This window comes from Mustelus asterias, chromosome 8, assembly GCF_964213995.1.
Source record: "Mustelus asterias chromosome 8, sMusAst1.hap1.1, whole genome shotgun sequence".
Classification (NCBI taxonomy): domain Eukaryota; kingdom Metazoa; phylum Chordata; class Chondrichthyes; order Carcharhiniformes; family Triakidae; genus Mustelus; species Mustelus asterias.
In genome coordinates, this window is record NC_135808.1 from 96,413,303 (window position 1) to 96,436,535 (window position 23,233).

General features: G+C 46.0%; 1 protein-coding gene across 1 annotated transcript in view; it reads right to left on the minus strand.

The window, feature by feature from the left end:
• The window catches only part of spata6 (spermatogenesis associated 6), a 112,738-nt gene that overhangs the window by 10,040 nt on the left and 79,465 nt on the right, over nt 1-23,233 (minus strand). Inside the window, exon 10 of the mRNA XM_078219390.1 lies at nt 22,646-22,827. Coding sequence (XP_078075516.1) covers nt 22,646-22,827 — 182 coding nt within the window. The remainder of the gene's footprint in view (nt 1-22,645; nt 22,828-23,233) is intronic.

The window sequence follows — 23,233 nt, forward strand, 5'->3', positions numbered from 1 at the left end:
TATTGTCTGTTTGACAGCGGGAGCACTGAGAGCTTTATCCACCCAGACACTGTGAAGCGGTGTGGACTCCGGATTCAACCTGCCAAACAGACAATCTCTATGGCATCGAGGTCCCGGTCTGTCACCGTGCTAGGGAGTTGCGTGGTAACTTTGACGGTGCAAGGCACAGTTTATGAGCGTTTCAAGCTCCTAGTGTTGCCGTACCTTTGCGCGCCAATACTTCTCGGACTAAACTTCATGGTCCACTTGAGGAGTGTAACCCTACAGTACGGTGGGCCACTCCCTTCACTGGCAGTGGGAGAACTGCAGCAGCCTCCAAATTGCCCAACGCGCCCTGCCTGTAGCCTCTCGACGCTGAAGATCACCACACCCTCCCTGTTCCAGAATCTTGTGCCAGGCTGCAAGCCCATCGCGACTAAAAGTCGGCGTTACAGCGCTGAGGATCGGATCTTCATTAGATCTGAGGTTCAGCGACTCCTCAAAGAAAGGATCATACAACCCAGCGCTAGTCCGTGGAGAGCGCAGGTCGTGGTGGTCAAGAGCGGGAACAAACCCCGGATGGTCATTGACTATAGTCAGACCATTAATCGATATACGCAGCTGGATGCGTATCCTCTCCCGCGCATATCTGATATGGTCAATCAGATTGCGCAGTACCGGGTGTTCTCCACCATAGACCTCAAGTCTGCCTACCACCAACTCCCCATTCGCCCAGAGGACCGACAATACACGGCTTTTGAGGCGGATGGTCGCTTGTATCACTTTCTCAGGGTTCCCTTTGGTGTCACCAATGGGGTCTCGGTCTTCCAGCGTGCTATGGACTGAATGGTGGACCAGAACGGGCTGCGGGCTACCTTCCCGTACCTGGATAATGTCACCATCTGCGGCCATGACCAGCAGGACCACGACACGAATCTCCTGAATTTCCTACGCACTGCATCTCGCCTGAACTTGACCTACAACAGGGAGAAGTGTGTGTTTCGTACGCGCCGTTTAGCCATCCTAGGATACGTGGTGGAAAACGGGGTCATTGGCCCTGATCCAGACCGTATGCGCCCCCTTTCTGAACTTCCCTTGCCTGCTAGTGCAAAAGCACTGAGAAGATGCTTAGGCTTCTTCTCTTATTATGCGCAGTGGGTTCCCAATTACGTGGACAAAGCCCATCCGCTCATTAAGTCCACGACTTTTCCCCTAACGCCAGAGGCCCGATTGGCCTTTGATAAATTAAAAGCCGACATCGCGAAAGCTACGATGCACGCTGTTGACGAGTCCATCCCCTTTCAGGTGGAGAGCGATGCATCTGATTTCGCCCTGGCCGCCACACTTAACCAGGCGGGCAGGCCCATTGCATTTTTTTCCCGCACCCTCCAAGGCCCCGAAATCCGGCATTCAGCGGTGGAAAAGGAGGCCCAGGCCATTGTGGAGGCCGTCAGGCACTGGCGCCATTACTTGGCGGGAAAACGGTTCACCCTGATCACGGACCAGCGGTCCGTGGCGTTCATATTTAATAACACGCAGAGGGGCAAGATCAAGAATGACAAGATCTTGCGGTGGAGAATTGAACTCTCCACCTATAACTACGACATCATGTACCGTCCAGGGAAACTCAATGAGCCCTCGGATGCCCTCTCGTGTGGAACATGCGCCAGTATACAGGAGGACCGTTTCCAGGCTCTCCATAATGACCTATGCCATCCTGGGGTCACTCGGCTCTACCACTTTATAAAAGCCCGCAACCTGCCCTACTCGGTGGAGGACGTCAGGTCCGTAACAAGAAGCTGTCGGGTTTGCGTGGAATGCAAACCGCACTTTTACCGACCTGACCGGGCACATTTAGTCAAGGCCACTCGTCCCTTCGAGAGACTGAGTGTCGATTTTAAGGGCCCCCTTCCCTCAACAGATCAGAATGTGTACTTCCTCAATATCATTGACGAGTACTCTAGGTTCCCTTTTGTTGTTCCCTGCTCTGATACATCCGCTGCCACGGTTATCAAGGCATTCCGTGATCTTTTTACCCTGTTAGGGTACCCCGGCTACATCCATAGCGACAGGGGCTCGTCGTTCATGAGCGATGACTTGAGGCAATTCCTGCTCTCATACGGGATTGCCTCTAGTAGGACCACGAGCTACAACCCTCGGGGTAACGGACAGGTGGAACGTGAGAATGCTACAGTCTGGAAGGCTGTCTTACTGGCCTTGAAGTCAAAAAGTCTTCCAGTCTCCCGTTGGCAAGAGGTGCTCCCTGATGCGCTCCATTCTATTCGCTCCCTCCTGTGTACGGCAACCAATGCTACTCCCCATGAGAGGATGTTTTCATTCCCTCGGAAGTCTTCCTCGGGGACCTCATTACCGTCTTGGTTGACGTACTCAGGACCCGTCCTCCTGCGGCGACATGTAAGGGCCCGCAAGTCCGACCCGTTGGTCGAACAGGTCCATCTCCTCCACGCCAACCCTCAGTATGCCTATATGGCATACCCTGACGGGCGAGAGGACACGGTCTCGATCCGAGACCTGGCGCCAGCAGGGGACGTAGCAACCCCTGTCGCTCCCATACCCCCTGTTACAAACCCCTTAACTCTTGTTTCTCCCCCGGACACGGCGCGGGCAGCATCGGGACCATTGCTTAACCCTTTTACTCCCGTGTACAGCTTGCCTGAGTCCAGAGGATGGTCGCCACTGCAGGGCGTGTCAGGACCCCATGGACTACCGTCACCTCAGGGTCAACCGGCCTGTGAGTCCGTGGAAGAACAGCTGGACGCCGCCTTGGGGAGAACGCCACTGCAAGTGCCTACTCCGGTGTCACCGCCGGTATTGAGGAGGTCACAACGACGGTGCGGTCCCCCTGACCATCTGAACTTATAGACTGATGACACTTTATTCTGTTTTTTTGTACCCCGCCGGCCTTTGCTCTCAAAGGAGGGGTGAATGTGGTGAACCATCGTTGGTTCCCACTGGATAGTACTGAGCCAGGGTCTGGCCAGTACTACAAGGATGTACATATGTTACTGTTGGGTTGTGCTACTTGTTGCTGTTGGGGTTAGGGTGGGGTTGTTACACCTTTGTACTGTAGTGTTGTGGTACATCCCAGTCGGGCTCCGCCTCCTGGGAGAGGTATAAAAGTCCCTGCTCTGGCTGGGACCCCTTCAATCTGGGATCGTGTATACAATTATTGGCTGCTTCATTACAGTAAATAAAAGCCTTTATTTCCCGAGCATCTAGCCTCGTGTTTGATAACGCGCATCAGGGGGCTGACCCTAACGCTGCAGGAGATAAGCCCTTAATGGAATTACTTGCATCCCTAGGGAGGAGTTGTCCAAAAGAACTTAATGCAGCTGGAGAATCAACGAGCTCAAGTGGAAGAATGTGCTGAAACAGAACCCACTTGAGTTTTATCAAAGAAACAACAGTTAAGACTTTTCCAACTCAAAGTGATGGAAATCTTAACGGAGAATGATCTGAACAGGGAGTGTCATTCCCAAGTGAACAGTGTTCAATGATACCATGAACTCCTACAAGGAGATCTACCAGAAAAAGCAAAAGAAAGCTATCCAACAGTTCCTGGATAGTTTTTTCAAGCCTGTTGGTGATCCTCGCTCTTCGTCCCATTAACTCCACCAGGATCTTGCCGTTTCAATTCAAAACCAGCAGCGTCCGTCAAAAGATCATCAGAATACAGTGACAAGAAACGCGAAGCAACAACAAAGTCTTCCCCAAGCTAAAATGCCCAACATCAAGGCTCTGAATCACTCAAAGCTGCCTCCACTGAAATGCGTTAGGGATTCCTCAAGTATTTCTGCAAATGTCAAACATCACCAGCAACTCGTGATGACCAACCAAAATGGGAAGAGGTTCATTTGGGAAGGCAGTAACAAAAAGAGATACTGACCTTCCAAGCAACACTTGCCCACACGTGGCAGAGTCTGCAGATTGCTCGTTGCATTTACTATACAAGTCATCTCAGACCCCATCAGCTAGAGCAGAAACAAGTCATTCATTAGCTGGAGGGACTGTTTAAGAGAGATTGGTGAATGTTGTTGAATTTAAATTTATAGAGTATTTCTGCTATATTCAGTGATTTCTTTTATTTTGCAAATTATTTCAGCTAGGGAATGTGCAGTGCTACATATGTATGGTACAGTGTTTGAATTTTTACATTGATTTTTCTGGACAAAAATTGTCTTCAGGAACTTAACTCTGGCTTTAACATTGATTCCTAAGGGAAACCATGCCTCACTTAAAAGGGAGATTTTCAGGGAAAACAACCACTATTTTATGTGAGGACTCCTTATATTATTTTTAAAATAAGTTAAGCTGCAAGAATATTCAAATGTTTTTGTGTTTCATAGCCAGTAGGAATGATAAATCACTATTCTTTTTACATTAAGAATTTATATTTCCCTCTTATTTATCTAATTTTCTATAGACGAGATGGACCTAGAGGAATAGAGATCCACCACCATTGAACAATAAGTAAAGATTTGTGGAAGAAAATGGAGGCCTTTGAAATATGGATGCTATGACATTTGGGGAGACAGTGGTGTAGCAGTAATGTTGCTGGACTTTTAATCCAGAAGCCCAGGCTAACGTGTAGGGGGCATGGGTTCAAATCCCATGCTCTGTTTGTGAATAGAATTCCCACTCACCTGAAGAAGAAGCTTAAGGCTCTGAAAGCTTGTGGCTTTTGCTACCAAATAAACCTGTTGGACTTTAACCTGGTGTTGTTAAACTTCTTAATGCAACCCCCCTCCCCCCCCCCCCCCCCCCAGGATATACCCTACCCACCTTTCTTTCCGACCCCTGCTGCTTACCTCACTCTGACACCCTGTACTTTGTCCCAGGGATCGCATTGTAGTGCCTACTCCAATCATTGCAGCACTCTGCTTGCATGTGCTGGACAGCTGTCTGTCAATCAAATTGGTCAACAGCTCCCACAGAATCCCAGAACTGTTACGACGTAGGCCATTTGACCTATTGTGTCTGCACCGATTCTACAAACGAGCATCATGACTTAGTGCGTTCCTCTGCCTTTTCACTATACCCCTGCACATTGTGTCTATTCCAGAAATCATCTAATGCCCTTCTGAATGCCTTGATTGAACCTGGCTCCACCGTACTTCCAGGTAGTGCATTCCACACCCGATCCACTCGTTTGCCACGATCTTACCCTCTCACCCTGCTGGCCGATTGGCGGGGTGAGCTGGTAAGATCACGAGGGCTGAGAAATCAGGTTTGTGCCTGATTTCTTGCCTCTCGCGATCTTACAGGCACCGGATATCCATGGATCAGCCTCGCGTCCCAAGAGGGCACCGGATATCCATGGAGGGACGTGGGGGGGAGGGGAGGCAAGTCAGCCACGAAGGCCAGCTATACCTGGGGGAGGCAATCACTGACAGATCTCTGTGTTTATAGAACACAGAGATCTGAGCATGTGCAATTGTACTCTCTGCTGCTATTTGCTGGTTTTAGGTGAGTTTAGGCCCCATTCCTTTCCCCGCTGGTGAGAGCCATGACGTGGAGATGCCGGCACTGGACTGGGGTGGGCACAGTAAGAAGTCTCACAACACCAGGTGAAAGTCCAACAGGTTAATTTGGTAGCACAAGTTTTCAGAGCGCTGCTCCTTCATCAGGTGAGTGGAGAGTTGGGTTCACAAACAGGCATATATAGACATAGACTCAATTGCAAGATAATGGTTGGAAATGGTAGAAAGTTATGGCTTCCAAAGGGAAGAAACAGGTTGCCCTTAAATTCAGGTTCACCTCTCTTGATCACCTACTGGACACAGTGGAGGCCTGCCACAAAGTTCTCTACAGCAGGTTTGAATGAAGAATCTCATCAAAGGTGGCAAATCCAGCATGGGAAGTGGTGACAACAGTGATGAGCACCAATGCCCTAGAAAACAGGACAGTCACCAAGGAAGAGGATGAATGAACTCACCAGGGTAAGTCACCCTTCTCATCACTCTGAACTCACACATTCCTAAACCCATCTCACAGCTGCAGGGAACTCACTAACTGTCAGCTCAAGGGACATAACCACTCACTCTCTGCCAGACACCTTCATTTCCTCACAAAAACAGAAAATGCTGGAAGATCTCAGCAGGACTGACAGCATCTGTGGAGAGAGAATAGAGCCAACGTTTCAGGTCCTCCTGATTCGTTGGCAGCTCTGACGAAGGATCATTCAAATTCAACATTGGCTCTATTCTCTCTCCATAGATGCAGTCAGACCTGCTGAGATTTTCAAGCATTTTCTGTTTTGGTTTCAGATTCCAGCATCCGCAGTGTTTTGCCTTGACCTTTATTTTCTCTGTGGATCATGTCCTCATCCCGTCTTTGGTACCACTCACCACTCACAGATGCCAGGTATCCTTCTCATCTAGTCTGGCAGGTATCCTGCTTACACTCTTCATCGACCTTCATGCAGAACAATCTGGCTCATAACAAAAGGGAGAGGTCCCAGATTGGGGTGGGATGCTTCACCGGAAGGTCCTGACCAACTTTGAGAATAGAGTCATCCAACTGGCCGGTGAGGTTGTGGACCATTCCTATACCGATGGTGAAGTCAGTGGAACTCAACCAAGTGAGGATGCTGCATTGCAGGTAGTCAGGAGCTCTGAAGACACCTCAGAGGAGAAATGTGATAACACCCCAATTGAGGACTGTCACCAGCTCACCCACACCAGCACAGAGACACCTGTGCACCCTAGTTCTAGAGTAGCCTCAGGGTCACAATCTACTGAGCATAGCACACTGTCTGATCCATAGCAGGTAGAGGCAGGGACATCCAGGGTGCCAATACTTGGTGGATAGCTGGGAGATAGGCATCAACTGAGTCTGAACAAATGACAAGCCTCTGGACTTGGTTCTACTTTAGTTGCTGGAGCTGCAAAGACAAGCTCAGGAACATTGGGAAGGAATGTCTGCTGCACTCTTCAGATTGTTCGGCACGATTGAGGAGGCTGTCCATCTTCAGTCCGACGTAAAAGCACATCATGCCAACTATTGAGTTCAACACTGGTAGGATGGCAGCCGCCATGGTGACCTTGGTTCAGCACACCACACCTGCATTGTTGCATGAGCTGCATTCCATTGCTGAGGCACTTGGTGGCATCCATCAGTGTAACGCGAGAGGGGGATCTAGATTCTTGTTCTCACTCCAGCTGCCTCTTCTCCTCAAGGAATCAGCCAGGAGCCCACAGGCACCCACAGGAAGGAGGATGGTCATGGGTGTTAATCATTGTACAGAATATTGACAATAGTAAATATGCTCCCAATAATGTCTCCTTGTCTATGGTTTCTTGTTATGATGAGCAGTGTTCACATCAATCAGATGTAAAACCTTGGCTCCTGCACAAAATGAAGGCAAGTGTTGCAGTCCAGGGCCTCTCCTCTGTGCACTGAGTATCTTTCTGAGCACAGTGATTGTCTGACTTCAAAGTCACTCTCCAGATCAGTGATGCCTGCACCTTGATGTAGATTGTGATTTCTGCAAGAATCTCGTACCCAAGTGTTGCAGGGTTCTGTGATGTTCTCTGTGTGTTCTCAACCCGCTAACATTCCTAACAGGTAAAGGTGTGATGCTGAAGGGAACAGGTGATGATGTCTGCCAAAGGATCAAGTCGTTATGCCCGCTGTATCTCAGAAGCTTCTCCATGATATCACCCTCTTCAGAGTGTAAGTGTGCTGTCCTCAGCCAGACAGGTGTCAGACCTTCCCAACTGCATTATGATCTCAGGTGTATCTTCACTGCTTCTCGTCGTTCTCTTCATGGGACCTTGTGGCAACGAAGTTTCAAGCATGCTTGCCTCTTCTGGCCAGCGCAATGGTTCTTTGCCTGCATCCTCATCTTCCAGACCTCATCACCCTTATCCCTTTCCATTTCCTCCTCACTGGAGGAGACGTGCAGCTCTTCTATTTCATCATCATCTAGGTCCTCCATCTTTTGCATTGCCAGGTTGCATGGGACACAGCAAGCTACGTTGATACTTGACATCTTGGGGGAGTGTTCTGAAATGCTCCACCAGATCTGACAAGGCAGAACCTCATTTTTAGGATTCCAATAGTATCCTCCACAAAAATCCAGGTTGTGGTCGGAGCCTTGTAATACCTTCTCACAGCAGGAGTCTGAGGTTGCTGTATGGGCGCCATCAGCCACATCCTTTGTGGGTAGCCCTTGTCCCCGAACAGCCAACCCTGCAGCCTATGTAGACTCTTATAGATGTAAGGAATTTGAGGTCTGCTGAGGATATAAGAGTTGTAAACACCGCAGGATTCATTTGTTATAAAACTTGAATGGAAGTCTTTGCAGTTGACATTCTGAACTGCTTGGTGCCAGGAAGATTTTAGAGCCATGTAGGTGCAGGTAATATTACCCTGTACCTGTGTGAGACTGGAAACTCTAGCGCTCTCACTTGCTGGCTCGCCTGATCTCTGTTGAAGTTGACAAAAGTAGTATGCCTTGGCAAAAATGGTGTCTGCGATCTTCTGGATGCATTTAAGCTTGCAAAATCCTGCACAAGTCCCCAGTGAAACCCTGGGAGGAACCTCTACTGAAGAAATTGAGCGCAGCAGTTACTTTCATTGCCACTGGCAGCGGATTCCCTCCAAGTTCCCGTGGCACCAAATCCTGAAGAAAGTGGCATATGTGAGTGACCAGTTCCCTTGACATGGTCGTCAGCGACACTGGTGCTCATTCATCTGAAGATAGCACATGCGTGTCTGTAGTCCTTAGGTCTTGTGAAGCACCTACGAACAACGTAAAAGAGGGGGAGGTGTGGCACTGTTAGTCAAGGACAGTATTACGGTGACAGAAAGGACATTTGATGAGGACTCGTCTACTGAGGTAGTTTGGGCTGAGGTTAGAAACAGGAAAGGAGAGGTCACCCTGTTGCGAGTTTTTTATAGACTTCCAAAAAGTTCCAGAGATGTAGAGGAAAAAATTGCAAAGATGATTCTGGATAGGAGTGAAAGTAACAGGGTAGTTGTACTGGGGGACTTTAACTTTACAAATATTGACTGGAAAAGCTATAGTTCGAGTACTTTAGAGGGGTCGGTTTTTGTCCAGTGTGTGCAGGAAGGTTTCCTGACGCAGTATGTAGATAGATCAACAAGAGGCGAGGCCACATTGGATTTGGTACTGGGTAATGAACCAGGCCAGGTGTTAGATTTGGTGGTCGGTGAGCACTTTGGTGACAGTGACCACAATTCGATTACGTTTACTTTAGCAATGGAAAAGGATAGGTATATACCAAAGGGCAAGAGTTATAGCTGGGGGAAAGGAAATTATGATGCGATTAGGCGAGATTTAGCTGGCATAGGTTGGGGAAGGAAACTGCAGGGGATGGGCACAATTGTAATGTGGAACTTGTTCAAGGAACAGCTACTACGCGTCCTTGATAAATATGTGGATAAATATGTGATCGTGGATAAGGATAGATCTGGTCCTCGGTTGAAGTTCTGAACTGGAAAAAGGCCAAATTTGATGAAATGAGAAGGGATCTGGGAAGTGTGGATTGGCACAGGCTGTTCTCTGGTAAGGATGTAAATGGAAAGTGGGAGGCCTTCAAAGGAGAAATTTTGAGAGTGCAGAGTTTGTATGTTCCTGTCAGGATTAAAGGCAAAGTAAATAGGAATAAGGAACCTTGGTTCTCGAGGGAGATTGTAACACTGATTAAGAGGAAGAGAGAGTTGTATGAAATGTAAAGGCAACAATGAACACATCAGATGCTCGAGGAGTATAAAAAGTGCAAGAAGCTACTTAAGAGGGAAATCAGGAGGGCTAAAAGAAGACATGAGGTTGCTTTGGCAGACAGAGTGAAGGAAAATCCAAAGAGCTTCTATAGGTATGTTAGGAGCAAAAGGATAGTGAGGGATAAAATTGGTCCTCTTGAAGACCAGAGTGGTACACTGTGTATGGAACCAAAAGAGATGGGGGAGATACTAAATGGCTTTTTTGCATCCGTATTTACTGAGGAAACGGGCATGGAGTCTACGGAAATAGGGCAAACTGGTAGGGAGGCCATGGAACCTTTCCAGATTAAAGGGGAGGAGGTGCTCACTGTCTTGAGGCAAATCAGAGTGGATAAATCCCCAGGACCGGACAGGGTATTCCCACGGACCTTGAGGGAAGCTAGTGTTGAACTTGCAGGGGCCCTGGCAGACATATTTAAAATGTCAGTATTCACGGGGGAGGTGCCGGGTGATTGGAGGGTGGCTCATGTTGTTCCGTTGTTTAAAAAAGGTTCCAAAAGAAATCCGGGAAATTATCGGCCAGTAAGTTTGACGTCGGTGGTGAGCAAGTTATTGGAAGGTGTGATAAGGGATAGGATCTACAAATATTTGGATAGACAGGGACTTATTAGGGAGAGTCAACATGGCTTTGTGCGTGGTAGGTCATGTTTGACCAATCTATTAGAGTTTTTCGAGGAGGTTACCAGGAAAGTGGATGAAGGGAAGGCGGTGGATGTTGTCTACCTGGATTTCAGCAAGGCCTTTGACAAGGTCCCTCATGGGAGGTTAGTTAGGAAGGTTCAGTCGCTAGGTATACATGGGGAGGTAGTAAATTGGATAAGACACTGGCTCAATGGAAGAAGCCAGAGAGTGGTTGTGGAGGATTGCTTCTCTGAGTGGAGGCCTGTGACTAGTGGTGTGCCGCAGGGATCGGTGTTGGGTCCATTGTTGTTTGTCATCTATATCAATGATCTGGATGATAATGTGGTCAATTGGATCAGCAAGTTTGCTGATGATACAAAGATTGGAGGTGTAGTGGACAGTGAGGAAGGTTTTCAAAGCTTGCAGAGGGATTTGGACCAACTAGAAAAATGGGCTGAAAAATGGCAAATGGAATTTAACGCAGACAAGTGTGAGATATTGCACTTTGAAAGGACAAACCAAAGAAGAACGTACAGGGTAAATGGTAGAACTCTGAAGAGTGCAGTTGAACAGAGGGATCTGGGAATACAGGTACAGAATTCCCTAAAAGTGACGTCACAGGTGGATAGGGTCGTAAAGAGTGCCTTTGGTACATTGGCCTTTATAAATCGGAGTATCGAGTATAAAAGTTGGAGTGTTATGGTAAGGTTATATAAGGCATTGGTGAGGCCGAATTTGGAGTATTGTGTACAGTTTTGGTCACCTAGTTACAGGAAGGATGTAAATAAGATTGAAAGAGTGCAGAGAAGGTTCACAAGGATGTTGCCGGGACTTGAGAAGCTGAGTTACAGAGAGAGAGTGAATAGGTTGGGACTTTATTCCCTGGAGCGTAGAAGATTGAGGGGAGATTTGATAGAGGTGTATAAGATTTTGATGGGTATAGATAGAGTGAATGCAAGCAGGCTTTTTCCGCTGAGGCTAGGGGAGAAAAAAACCAGAGGGCATGGGTTAAGGGTGAAAGGAGAAAAGTTTAAAGGGAATATTAGGGGGGGCTTCTTCACGCAGAGAGTGGTGGGAGAGTGGAATGAGCAGCCAGATAAAGTGGTAAATGCGGGGTCACTTTTAACATTTAAGAAAAACTTGGACGGGTTCATGGATGAGAGGGGTGTGGAGGGATATGGTCCAAGTGCAGGTCAGTGGGACTAGGCATAAAATGGTTCGGCACAGACAAGAAGGGCCAAAAGGCCTGTTTCTGAGCTGTAATTTTCTATGGTTCTATGTACCTGTCAGGCAGGGAGGAAGCAGACGTGTGAGGGAACCGTGGTTTACTAAGGAGGTTGAATCTCTTGTGACGAGGAAGAAGGAGACTTATGTTAAGATGAGACGTGAAGGCTCAGTTAGGGCGCTTGAGAGTTACAAGTTAGCCAGGAAGGACCTAAAGAAAGAGTTAAGAAGAGCCAGGAGGGGACATGAGAAGTCTTTGGCGGGTAGGATCAAGGAAAACCCTACAGCTTTCTATAGGTATGTCAGGAGTAAAAGAATGACTAGGGTAAGATTAGGGCCAGTCAAGGACAGGAGTGGGAAGTTGTGCGTGGAGTTTGAAGAGATAGGAGAGGCACTAAATGAATATGTTTCGTCGGTATTCACACTGGAGAGGAACAGTGTTGTTGAGGGGAGTACTGAGATGCAGGCTGTTGGACTGGATGGGATTGATGTTCATAAGGAGGAGGTGTTAGTAATTCTGGAAAGGGTAAAAATAGATAAGTCCCCTGGGCCGGATGGGATTTATCCTAGGATTCTCTGGGAGGCTAGAGAGGAGATTGCAGAGCCTTTGGCTTTGATCTTTGTGTCGTCATTGTCTACAGGAACAGTGCCAGAAGACTGGAGGATAGCAAATGTTGTCCCCTTGTTCAAGAAGGGGAGTAGGGACAACCCTGGTAATTATAGACCGGTGAGCCTTACTTCTGTTGTGGGCAAAGTATTGGAAAGAATTATAAGAGATAGGATTTATAATCACCTAGAAAGGAATAATTTGATTAGGGATAGTCAGCACGGTTTTGTGAAGGGTAGGCCGTGCCTCACAAACTTTATTGAGTTCTTTGAGAAGATGACCAAAGAGGTGGATGAGGGTAAAGCGGTTGATGTGGTGTATATGGATTTCAGCAAAGCGTTTGATAAGGTTCCCCATGGTAAGCTTTTGCAGAAAATACGGACACATGCGATCGAGGGTGATTTAGTGGTTTGGATCAGGAATTGGCTAGCTGTAAGAAAACAAAGGGTGGTGGTTGATGGGAAATATTCATCCTGGAGTTCAGTTACTAGTGGTGTACCGCAAGGATCTGTTTTGGGGCCACTGCTGTTTGTCATTTTTATGAATGACTTGGATGAGGGCGTGGAAGGATGGATTAGTAAATTTGCGGATGACACTAAAGTCGGTGGAGGGAAGTGGCAGGTTACAGAGGGACATAGATAAGGTGCAGAGCTGGGCTGAGAGGTGGCAAATGGAGTTTAATGCGGAAAAATGTGAGGTGATTCACTCTGGAAGGAGTAACAGGAATACAGAGTACTGGGCTAATGGTAAGATACTTGGTAGTGTGGATGAACAGAGGGATCTGGGTGTCCATGTGCATAGATCCCTGAAAGTTGGCACCCAGGTTGAGAGGGTTGTTAAGAAGGCGTAAGGTGTGTTAGCTTTTATTGGTAGAGGGATTGAGTTTCGGAGCCAGGAGGTCATGCTGCAACTGTACAAAACTCTGGTGCGGCCGCATTTGGAGTATTGCGTACAGTTCTGGTCGCCGTATTATAGGAAAGATGTGGAAGTGTTGGAAAGGGTGCAGAGGATGTTGCCTGGTATGGTGGGAAAATCGTATGAGGAAAGGCTGAGGGGCTTGAGGTTGTTTTCGTTAGAGAGAAGAAGGTTAAGAGGTGACTTAATAGAGGCATACAAGATGATCAGAGGATTAGATAGGGTGGATAGTGAGAGCCTTTTTCCTCGGATGGTATTGGCTAGCACGAGGGGACATAGCTTTAAATTAAGGGGTCAGAGATATAGGACAGATGTTAGAGGTAGGTTCTTTACTCAGAGAGTAGTAAGGGCGTGGAATGCCCTGCCTGCAGCAGTGGTGGGCTCGTCAACGTTGAGAGCGTTCAAGTGGTTATTGGATAAACATATGGATGATATTGGAATAGTGTAGATTAGAGGGGCTTTACATTGGTACCACTGGTCGGCGCAACATCGAGGGCCAAAGGGCCTGTACTGCGCTGTAATGTTCTATATTCTATGACTCTCTGGGATCATCCTCTGTATGCGGAGGAGGCCCTGCACCCCATGTTCTTTAGGGTTCTGTTTCTCCCTTTGATGATCCAGGCACCTCCATTACATTTTTCTCTCCTGCCTATAAGCAATGATGCAGAAAGCGAGATCACCAGGTTCCATCTTCCTGATGGTCTCCTCACTGCAGTATCAAAGAGAGAAATGCAATGGTCATCAATTGTCCCCTAAGAACCAAGTCTTGGCCAAGTCATCACCTGTGGCTGTGTCTTAAGGCCCCTTTACGCATGTCAGAGAGAGCTGGCAACCAAATGGTTCAGTGCTTAGTGTGCATGAAAGTTCACCACAGCCCCACCCACCTCCGTCCCACACCACATGACCGAATAACAACAGCTTCAGCCACTCGACTGTATCGTGAGCTTCCTTATCCTAACCTGCACTCCAACGCTGTGTGGAACCATGAGGGCAAATGTCCAATGCCTATTTAAGAATAATGCTCAGGACTCAGAGTGTTATCCTCAGTGAGTGTTCCATGCCCACTTCTTCAAGGGGATCCTCAGGCTTGCTCAGTCACCCAATGGTTCTGCTGCTCCATAACACTCAGTTGATTTTGAAATCTGCATTTGAGGGGTTAAAACTAGAACAACAATCATGGGCAGTCTCAGGAATTAGTGTTGCTCAAGTAGGAATAATTACTTCACTAACCTGACTCCAAGCATTGAACTGATGTTAGTAGAGCTGCGGTAGAGGTCAAATTTTTGAATTGTTTCTCCATTGCGTGGCTGCTTTCTTTCCCTCAATTCTCCACCCCAGCCATGTGTTTGTGTGCAACCTTCCATGCTCTTCATACACACTTAAGCCCTTGCCCCAAGATTTCCTTCCTCCAGTCTACTCTGCCTAGCCCTCCGCCACTCCCTGTCCCCCCCGCCTTCCGCTGCACAGGAGCCCTTTCCCCGGCAGCACACTAAAATCCAGCCACAAAGGTGACTCTGGAGACTTGCCTGTGACCCCACCTCCCCCCCACTCCCAAATCCATGGCATCCTTTCCTTCCATTCCTACTGAGATCCTCACGAGCACTGCACTGAGTTGCATGAACTCACTTCCAAGTTCCTCTTTAAGTTTAAGTTACAAGCTGTCTTTTAAAAGCTGATATAAAAATTGAAACAGACACTTGGCTGAAGTTTTTTCCCCAATAGATATAGAGTGAGCTGACACATAATTTCACACTACCAGCTGGTATATAATTTCATGTTGTCCATGTGCCCATTTTCTGGTACCATCCCAACCTCAAGCCATTTTCCCAAGGGCAGGATCAAAAGTGGTCACCAAATAAGCCAATTATCAGAGGCTCGTTGGAATTCTTCAATTGACCACCTGCAAGCTCCTTGTGGCATCAGGAGCATGGCAGTTTTCTGAAGGTGACTTCCTTCAGAAGAGAGTCTAGCATTCCAGACAGGCTTGGTAGCCCTCCCCACCTCTTTGGCTCCAGCTGTGACTACAGATTGCCCTTAGAGGAGACCCCCCTCCACATTGTTTGGCCAGCAACTGTGGCCATGAATTAATTCAAAAGTGTTAAAAGTTGCTGATAGGACACTTCAAGATATACGCACTCACAATGTCCAATGGCAGGCTGCATCTTCTATGCTGGAGGATCTCCTAATAACCCTTCGGCTTTGACAGCCCATCCACCTTCCTTAATTGAACAGTGAGCATGCTCTTTGGCCAATCGTTGACCAATCCAGCAAAAATCATTGCTGGGTGGCTGCTCTTAACATTGTGGGTTCCCAACTCAAAACCTCAAATCCTGCCCTTTGATATAGTAGCTATAGCAATTTTTTTTATGCCTGGAGTTAAAATAGGTGCTAGGGGGGTGCAGAAGGAGCCAATCTGTGCAAAACATGGCCTAGAAAAATTTGACTCTCAATGTAGAACTAATCTTAAAGTCATCATAAATAAGTTTGTGTAGAGCATGAACTTGGGCTAAGTATTCCTCACTACATTGGTGATAATCTGGCAAAGTCAAAGACTGCTTAATGAAATGAAACTGTAATGGGCTCCATAGTGTGGCTGATCCGGTCATCCTTACTTTCAAATGCCTCCATCCCCTAGCCTCTCTCCATCTCTGTAATCCTTTCTAGCCTTACAACCCTCTGAGATATCTGTGCATCTCTAATTGTGACCTCTGGAACATCCCCAATTTTAATTGTTTCACCACTGGTGGCCCTGCAATTCAGTTGTTGAGACTCTAAGCTCTGGAATTCCATCCCTAATATTTCTCCATCTCTCTACCTCATTTTCCTTCTTTGAGACACTCCTTAAAACCTCCTTTTTTGGTCATCTATCCTAATATCTCCTGATGTGGCTCAGTATCATATTTTGTTAAATAATGTCTCCGTGAAGCATCTTGGTACGGTTTATTACATGAAATACACTATACACATAAAGTTGTTGTTTCTAAATAACAGCCTATGTAGCCTCAATGAAAATTGATTCTATATTTATATTGAAGATTAGACAAGTAGATTGAATCACCAATGCCTATTTCATAAATTTCAACACAAGACCATTCAATACTGTCCTCTATATGCCCCTTGTATAAGGATGAAAATACTCCAGGGGCTTAAAACAAACAATGGAGGTAAAGCACCACTGCGGGCATTATAATTTATGTCTTTAAACGGATTCCTCATGCAGAATGCAGCAAACATTTTCCTAATAGTATTGTATACCTTCATGTAGAAGATTTACAAGGTGCTAAAAAATTACTGCAAAGAAACCTGCATTTGATAACCTGTCCATTTGTAACCCAAGCCAGTTGCTGCAATGCACTTGCTCTGACTATTTATGCAGAGGAATAGATCTGGCCTCTGACCAACAATTCAACTAAAACTCAGTTTCAGAAGACAAAAGAACTGAGCTTTCTCTAACAATAAGGAGGTTTATTGTGGATATATTGCTGTCACATCTGTAGAATTTAAGATTCAGAGCACAGGCAAAGAAATACAGGAAGGGACAAAGACTTTCTTGAAGAATCAGAAAATGCAGGATTAATTTCATCGGCTTTGAGTAATACTTAATTCATAGTTATAAAGCTAATATATTGGAATTGTGTCCAAGGGGTATCACATACACACTCAAACTATTATTTATTCCCTATAAAAATTCATAGCTCAATATTGTTCTATTTCAAAGAGCAGAATTTTCCGATTTTTTGGCAAACTGTCAACTAGGGCGGGAGAACTGCCGTGTTGCCTACTGGCTGTGCTGGCAGGTTTACCAGTCGTATTTTTAGCCATCTTTTTCTCAGCATTCACGCCACCTCCATGGCGAACGCAATCAGATTTGTCCATATAATTGGTGCTGGGGCCTCAACTATTTACCATATACATAGACGATCTGGAGGAGGGGACCGAGTGTAGGGTGACAAAGTTTGCGGATGACACAAAGATGAGTGGGAAAGCAAATTGCGTGGAGGACACAGAGAGTCTGTAGAGAGATTTGGATAGGCTAAGTGAGTGGGCAAGGATCTGGCAGATGGAGTATTATGTTGGTAAATGTGAGGTTATCCACTTTGGAAGGGATAATAGTAAAATGGACTATTATTTAAACGGTGAAAAATTACAACATGCAACTGTGCAGAGGGACCTGGGGGTCCTTGTGCATGAATCACAAAAATTCAGTTTGCAGGTGCAACAGGTAATCAAGAAGGCAAATGGAATGTTGGCCTTTATCGCGAGAGGGATGGAGTATAAAAGTAGGGAGGTCATGCTGCAACTGTACAGGGTACTGGCGAGGCCACACCTAGAGTACTGTGTACAATTTTGGTCCCCTTATTTAAGAAAGGATATATTAGCTTTGGAGGGGGTACAGAGAAGGTTCACCAGGTTGATTCCGGAGATGAGGGGGTTAGCTTATGAGGAGAGGTTGAGTAGACTGGGCCTGTACTCATTGGAGTTTAGAAGGTTGAGGGGAGATCTTATAGAGACATATAAGATAATGAAGGGGCTAGACAGGGTAGAAGCAGCGAGGTTATTTCCACTTACAATGGAAACAAGAACTAGGGGGCATAGCCTCAAAATACGGGGGAGTCAATTTAGAACAGAGTTGAGGAGGAACTTCTTCGCCCAGAGGATAGTGAATCTTTGGAATTCTCTGTCCAATGAAGCAGTAGAGACTACCTCGTTAAATGTGTTTAAGTCACAGATAGATAGATTTTTAATCATTAAGGGAATTAAGGGTTATGGGGAGCGGGCGGGTAAGTGGAACTGAACCCACTATCAGATTAGCCACGATCTTATTGAATGACGGAGCGGGCTTGAGGGGCTGGATGGCCTACTCCTGCTCCTATTTCTTATGTTCTTATGTTCATATTGCTGTCAGTTGAGTGCTTTGACACTGGGGAGCTCCACTTAGACCCCTCCGCAGCATTCCCCAGCGCTTGTTCCAAGTCCAAAGCAGAGAATGACTGCTGGGAAGGCCACCAAAATTTACAGAGGGACCCCTAACTAGAATGTTGTATGTGATGGAGGAGAGGCTCCACGACCTTCACCTTCAGGCGGGAGGAGACCCTCCTGCAAGATCACCAAACCTGGATGAAAGGCGGTGGCAACTCAGGTAAGTATCAGCTGCCTGCACAAGAGAATGGGTGTGCAGTGCAGTAACAGAATGAATTACCTCCTCTGGGGTAAGTCGCACTTCTCACCCACTCACGCAGCCATCGCAACCCCGCTGGAAGTTCTGCCAATTCAAGGGTAACCACCACTTGTGCTCCCACATACTTCCTCATCTCCCATGCAGCTCCTCTCTTCATCACATCGCTGCTCCCACCCACCAACCACATATGCCAGGCATCCTTACCATCTGACGTGGCATACGGCTTGCTTATACTCTCCCCATCTGTTCTATGGAAGGAGAGGCTGGCTCACAATAGGCGGGAGAGAGCACAGACAGGAAGGGTAATGCCCAATTTAAAAATCCTCTCAGTCTGAGGAGAGCCCACTTGCTGGCCGGGGATGAGGAGGACCCCTCCTGTACCAAAGTGGAGGTGGACGCAAAAAAAAGTGAGGACCCAAAACACAATTATCCATCTTGTCAAACTACATGAGTACTATATCTTTTATCTTTAAGGTCCTTCCATACACAAATGCCATCTTCCTTCTCTTGCAGGCAAGGCAGGAGAACTGCACAAACCTTCTACAAACAAGGCTAAAGAGGACAGCCCGTAGAGCAGCTCTGAAGCTTTCTTGAACTTGCACATGGAAATTGCATTGCAGCTTCCAACTGAACCTTTCAAAAGGACAGAGACGCACACCTTGGTCAATAATCTGGCAGGCAAGGGTGAGATCAATGATGTTACAGCTCAATATTAAAGATCACTTATTCCATCATTAAGTCACACAATGCACCCCTCGTCTCTTCACTAACCTTGATGCCTGACCTCTATGGCCGTCCCCGGTACACTCCCTGTTCCTTCATTAACCCCGGTGCCTAGCCTCTATGGCTGCCCATGTACACCCTTCCCCCCTTCACTTACCCTGGCGCCTGGCCTCTATGGCCGCCCATGGTACATCCCCCGGTCCCTTCACTAACCCCGGTGCCTGGCCTCTATGGTCGCCTGCTGTTCAACTCCCCCTCCCCTTCACCAATCTCATGCCTGGACTCTATGACCACCTGCAGTACACTCCCCTTCCCTTCACTAACCCAGTGCCGAGCTTCTGTGGCCGCCCACAGTATTCCTCCTCTCCTTTCACTAACCCCGGTGCCTGGCCACCATGGCCACCCACAGTACACACCCCACTTTCCCCACAGACCTGCAACCCCACCGGATCCATAACATCCACCTCCCCACATCAGGAGCCACATAGCTGGCTCCCCCTGTGCTGCTCGGTGCCTTCTCCTCCTTTAGAGTCCCTGGTAGCCCATGACAACCTGCACGCTCACCTTCAGAAGTGAGGTTGCCAGGTTCCCCTTTTTAAAAAGCTGTTGTAAAACTCGCCAACATAATATTACAGCGTCGGGAGCAGATTATCGAGCGTCAGCGGAAGTTACAGTGGGACTGTCTGCTAATGATATGATAATAAATTCAAAATGAGGTTTCTGACCTTTCTGGACGGGAACTGTATCATGTCAACATCAGGGAGTGGGGACAATCACTGCTTATGATGGGTAAACTTGCCATCATAAATCCTGTTTTTTGGCTGCTGCAAAATTTTGCATCCCAACACCATTTCTCTCTGAGGCAAAGGGTGGAACATAATCCGGGTCAAAGAAATAACACCACTCACATTGAGATGAGCTCCGCCAAAAATAAAAAATTGAAAGCAACAATATATATGAGTCAATTAAAAAACGTATACCTTACTATCAATACTGTCATTTTGTAAACCAATGCAGAACTGTTGATTTTATAAAACACGAGGATGAAAATCGTATAACTTTAATTGTGTATTTGTAAACTGTCCAAGGAAATAGATGATTGTCTCTAAACTAAAGTTTGCTGTGGTTGTAATGTTGATCAGATTGTATAGGAGGCAAAGGATTTTGAATTGGAAAAAATATCAGGTGGTTATGCATTATGGTCTTAGCAATAATTTTCATTTATCTTCAAGTGACAAATGCTGGTATTTTTAATTGGTTATTGATGAATATCAGCTCAGACACAGTGTTTCCATTGTGCATCAAGCAAGGAAAGCAGGTCAGTCAAATGAATCTCTGGATTCATCTGAGCAACATTTGGCCAAAACACTAAGCATAGTGACCCACATACGAACGAATCAATAACAATTTCTTGCAAAAGAATTGCAATTTCAAAATGTATGATCATGTAATCAATATGAGAGCTGTGAAACAGGTCACCAATCAATTTTTAAAAATGACATTTGTGACCCATGAATTTAGAATCTCATGTTGATATACTTCTACTGAAAACATGTGTCTTGAATTACTTGCCTTTCATTTCAGAGCCATCAAGATGGGATGCTGCTCAAATTCTTATTTCTAATTTTAGACATACAAGCCTTAAAATTGCTGCTAATAATAAGCTTAACATCAGTGATAATGGAGTGTTACTATATTGCAACTGAGTGACTGCCAGTTAGCACTCAAGTGTTGCCTGTTTTAAGAATGCTCCAGTATTGCCAGTAAGATTTTGAACGCCACAGCATTACAGACATGTGTTACACGAAGTCAGTTTATTACTGCCAGCAAAATACCTAAACAATAAGATAGTTGAGGCACTGTTCCGATTGAGTGGCTGTGGCTCCATGGAGCATAAACACTTTGTCCTCCCACTATTGCCAATCTGCTAGTACTCCTGCTGATGCCTATCAGCTCACGCAGAGATGGTGCAGACCAAGAACTACTCGAAGGTTTGCTGCAAGGTCACCTCAATCTCCCCACTGAAAATAGGCAGCTTTTCTACCAGCCATGCTGTAGCCATTGGAGCATCACTGTATAGGAGCGCATGGATAAATAAAAACATATGGAAGACAGGCACTAGGGAAAAGCACAAAGGTGATTAGTTGATTTTGTGTGGAATATTGGATAATTTGATTGATAAAGTTAGTTTGGAACTTCTGTTTTATGGTAGCTTTTATTTCAGTATCACAGGCAACAGAATGCTGTGATGATTAGGAAAAGAAGGAAGCTAAGTTGTGAAACTGTTGGTGAATGGGGATTTGAGGTTATGTTCACTGATACTCCAGTCAGATAAGCCATTCATGGACAGCCAGCTGGAGAGGAATTTTGTTGGTTCTGTTCCCACTGACACTTGCCCCCCCCCCACTTTTCACCTCCTTATCCTCTTCTTTCTCCTCAGCAGCTTGACATATACCTGATTGCAAGGGCTGTGTCCTTATAACGGCAAGGTCTGCTGCACATTTTGCAGTGCCATGACGAATTGTAAACACATTCGTGTGAGCAATGCAGAGTTCCCTCTGAACAGTCCGGGCAGTAGACACACTGCTTAAGGCAATTCTGTTATTTGCTCAATGCCATTTTGTGTGGAAGTATGGCTTTTGTTACTTGCATGCTGCTCATGTGTGTGTGGGTTGTGCTCTGGATTCAGGAGCCATGCAGTCAATGGATGGTCCCTGTGTCACTTCCCCTGTCATGCTGCAAGCCAAGTGGAATAGAAAATACTGCACCATTGACTGGGAGCAAGTGATCGAAGCAGAACCCTTGAAGGCAGAACTAAGGCCCTCAACAGATGCCACAGCACTCACTGCAGACTTTAGAAACTTTAAATAACAATACAGACTACCAAACACTTCTACTCACTGCCAGTAAAAATCAATCAACTCATGAAAGAATTTGATGATCCTTTTAAATAGCACTGCTCCCTGCTGATGTATGTACGTTCACTTGTGTGAGTTTAAGAGAGGTCATTAACTAGAGCATTCAGCGCGAAAATGGCAACACTGGTATCACATCAGCGCTACACAGTGAATGACATTTAGGTACTGAAATTACATCCATGATACTGAAAATAAAGGTGATATGCAAAAACTTAAAAAGGTCTTTCTTTACTTTGAATGAAAGCATCAGGAAATGTTTCAAAGAATCACTAAAGGGAAGGTATGATGTTACTACTTCGACCAGCGCAATCAATATGGCAAGACTGCTGAAGCACCTTAGATTAATGACCATTTATTGTTACTAAATCCGGATCTTCACATTAATGTCCCAATCACTGCCACTGATTGGGTCAGAATTTTCTTCTCACTATAATGTATAAATGTTATTTAATAACCTTGGAAAAGGTGAATTTACACAAAGATTCATAGAATTCCCAAAAGTGCAGAAGGAGGTCATTTGGCCCATCGAGTCTGCACCGACAACAATCCCACCTTGACCCTATCCCCATAACCCCACGTATTTACTCTTCTAATCTCCCTGACTCTAATACAACACATAAACAGACATATATATACATACACACACGAACAGTACATTAGTGATCTTAAAATACAAATTGATTTGAAAGAAAAAGAATGAATAAGTACCTTTCTCTGAGAGATAACCGATTTAACACTGGGCTTTGTTTATGGAAAGATGAGGTTGTTGAATAGCTCATTGGAGTTGTGGCAGGAAAGAGTTGTCTGCCAGCTGGTCCTGACATAATAGGCTCATCAGTGCCTTCAAAAGAATAATCTAGCAGATCTTTCTCATGAGGTTTCTTGATGGCCTAGAAGATAATAAAACAGCTGTAATTATCACCAGAAATACACAATTGAAGCTTTGTCCTTGGCAAATACCAGACTTTTGAAATTCAACTGTATCTAGCTGTATCTTGATGCTCTGAAATTCAATTCGGTCCATGCTTTTAACCTGCAGAAACTGCAGTAAAACAGCAGCTTTGTTTATTAACAAATTATTTATGGTTTGATTTGTGTTAAGAAGTTATCAATTGTATGTTTGCATTTATAATTATTGAGCGGCAAGGTTGCACAGTTGTTGGCATTGCTGCCTCACAGCACTAAGGGCCCGGGTTCAATTCCGGCCTCGGGTCACTGTCTGTGTGGAGTTTGCGCATTCTCCCCGTGTCTGGGTGTTTTAGTGGACAACAATGTCCAAATAGTGGCAAGGTGAAA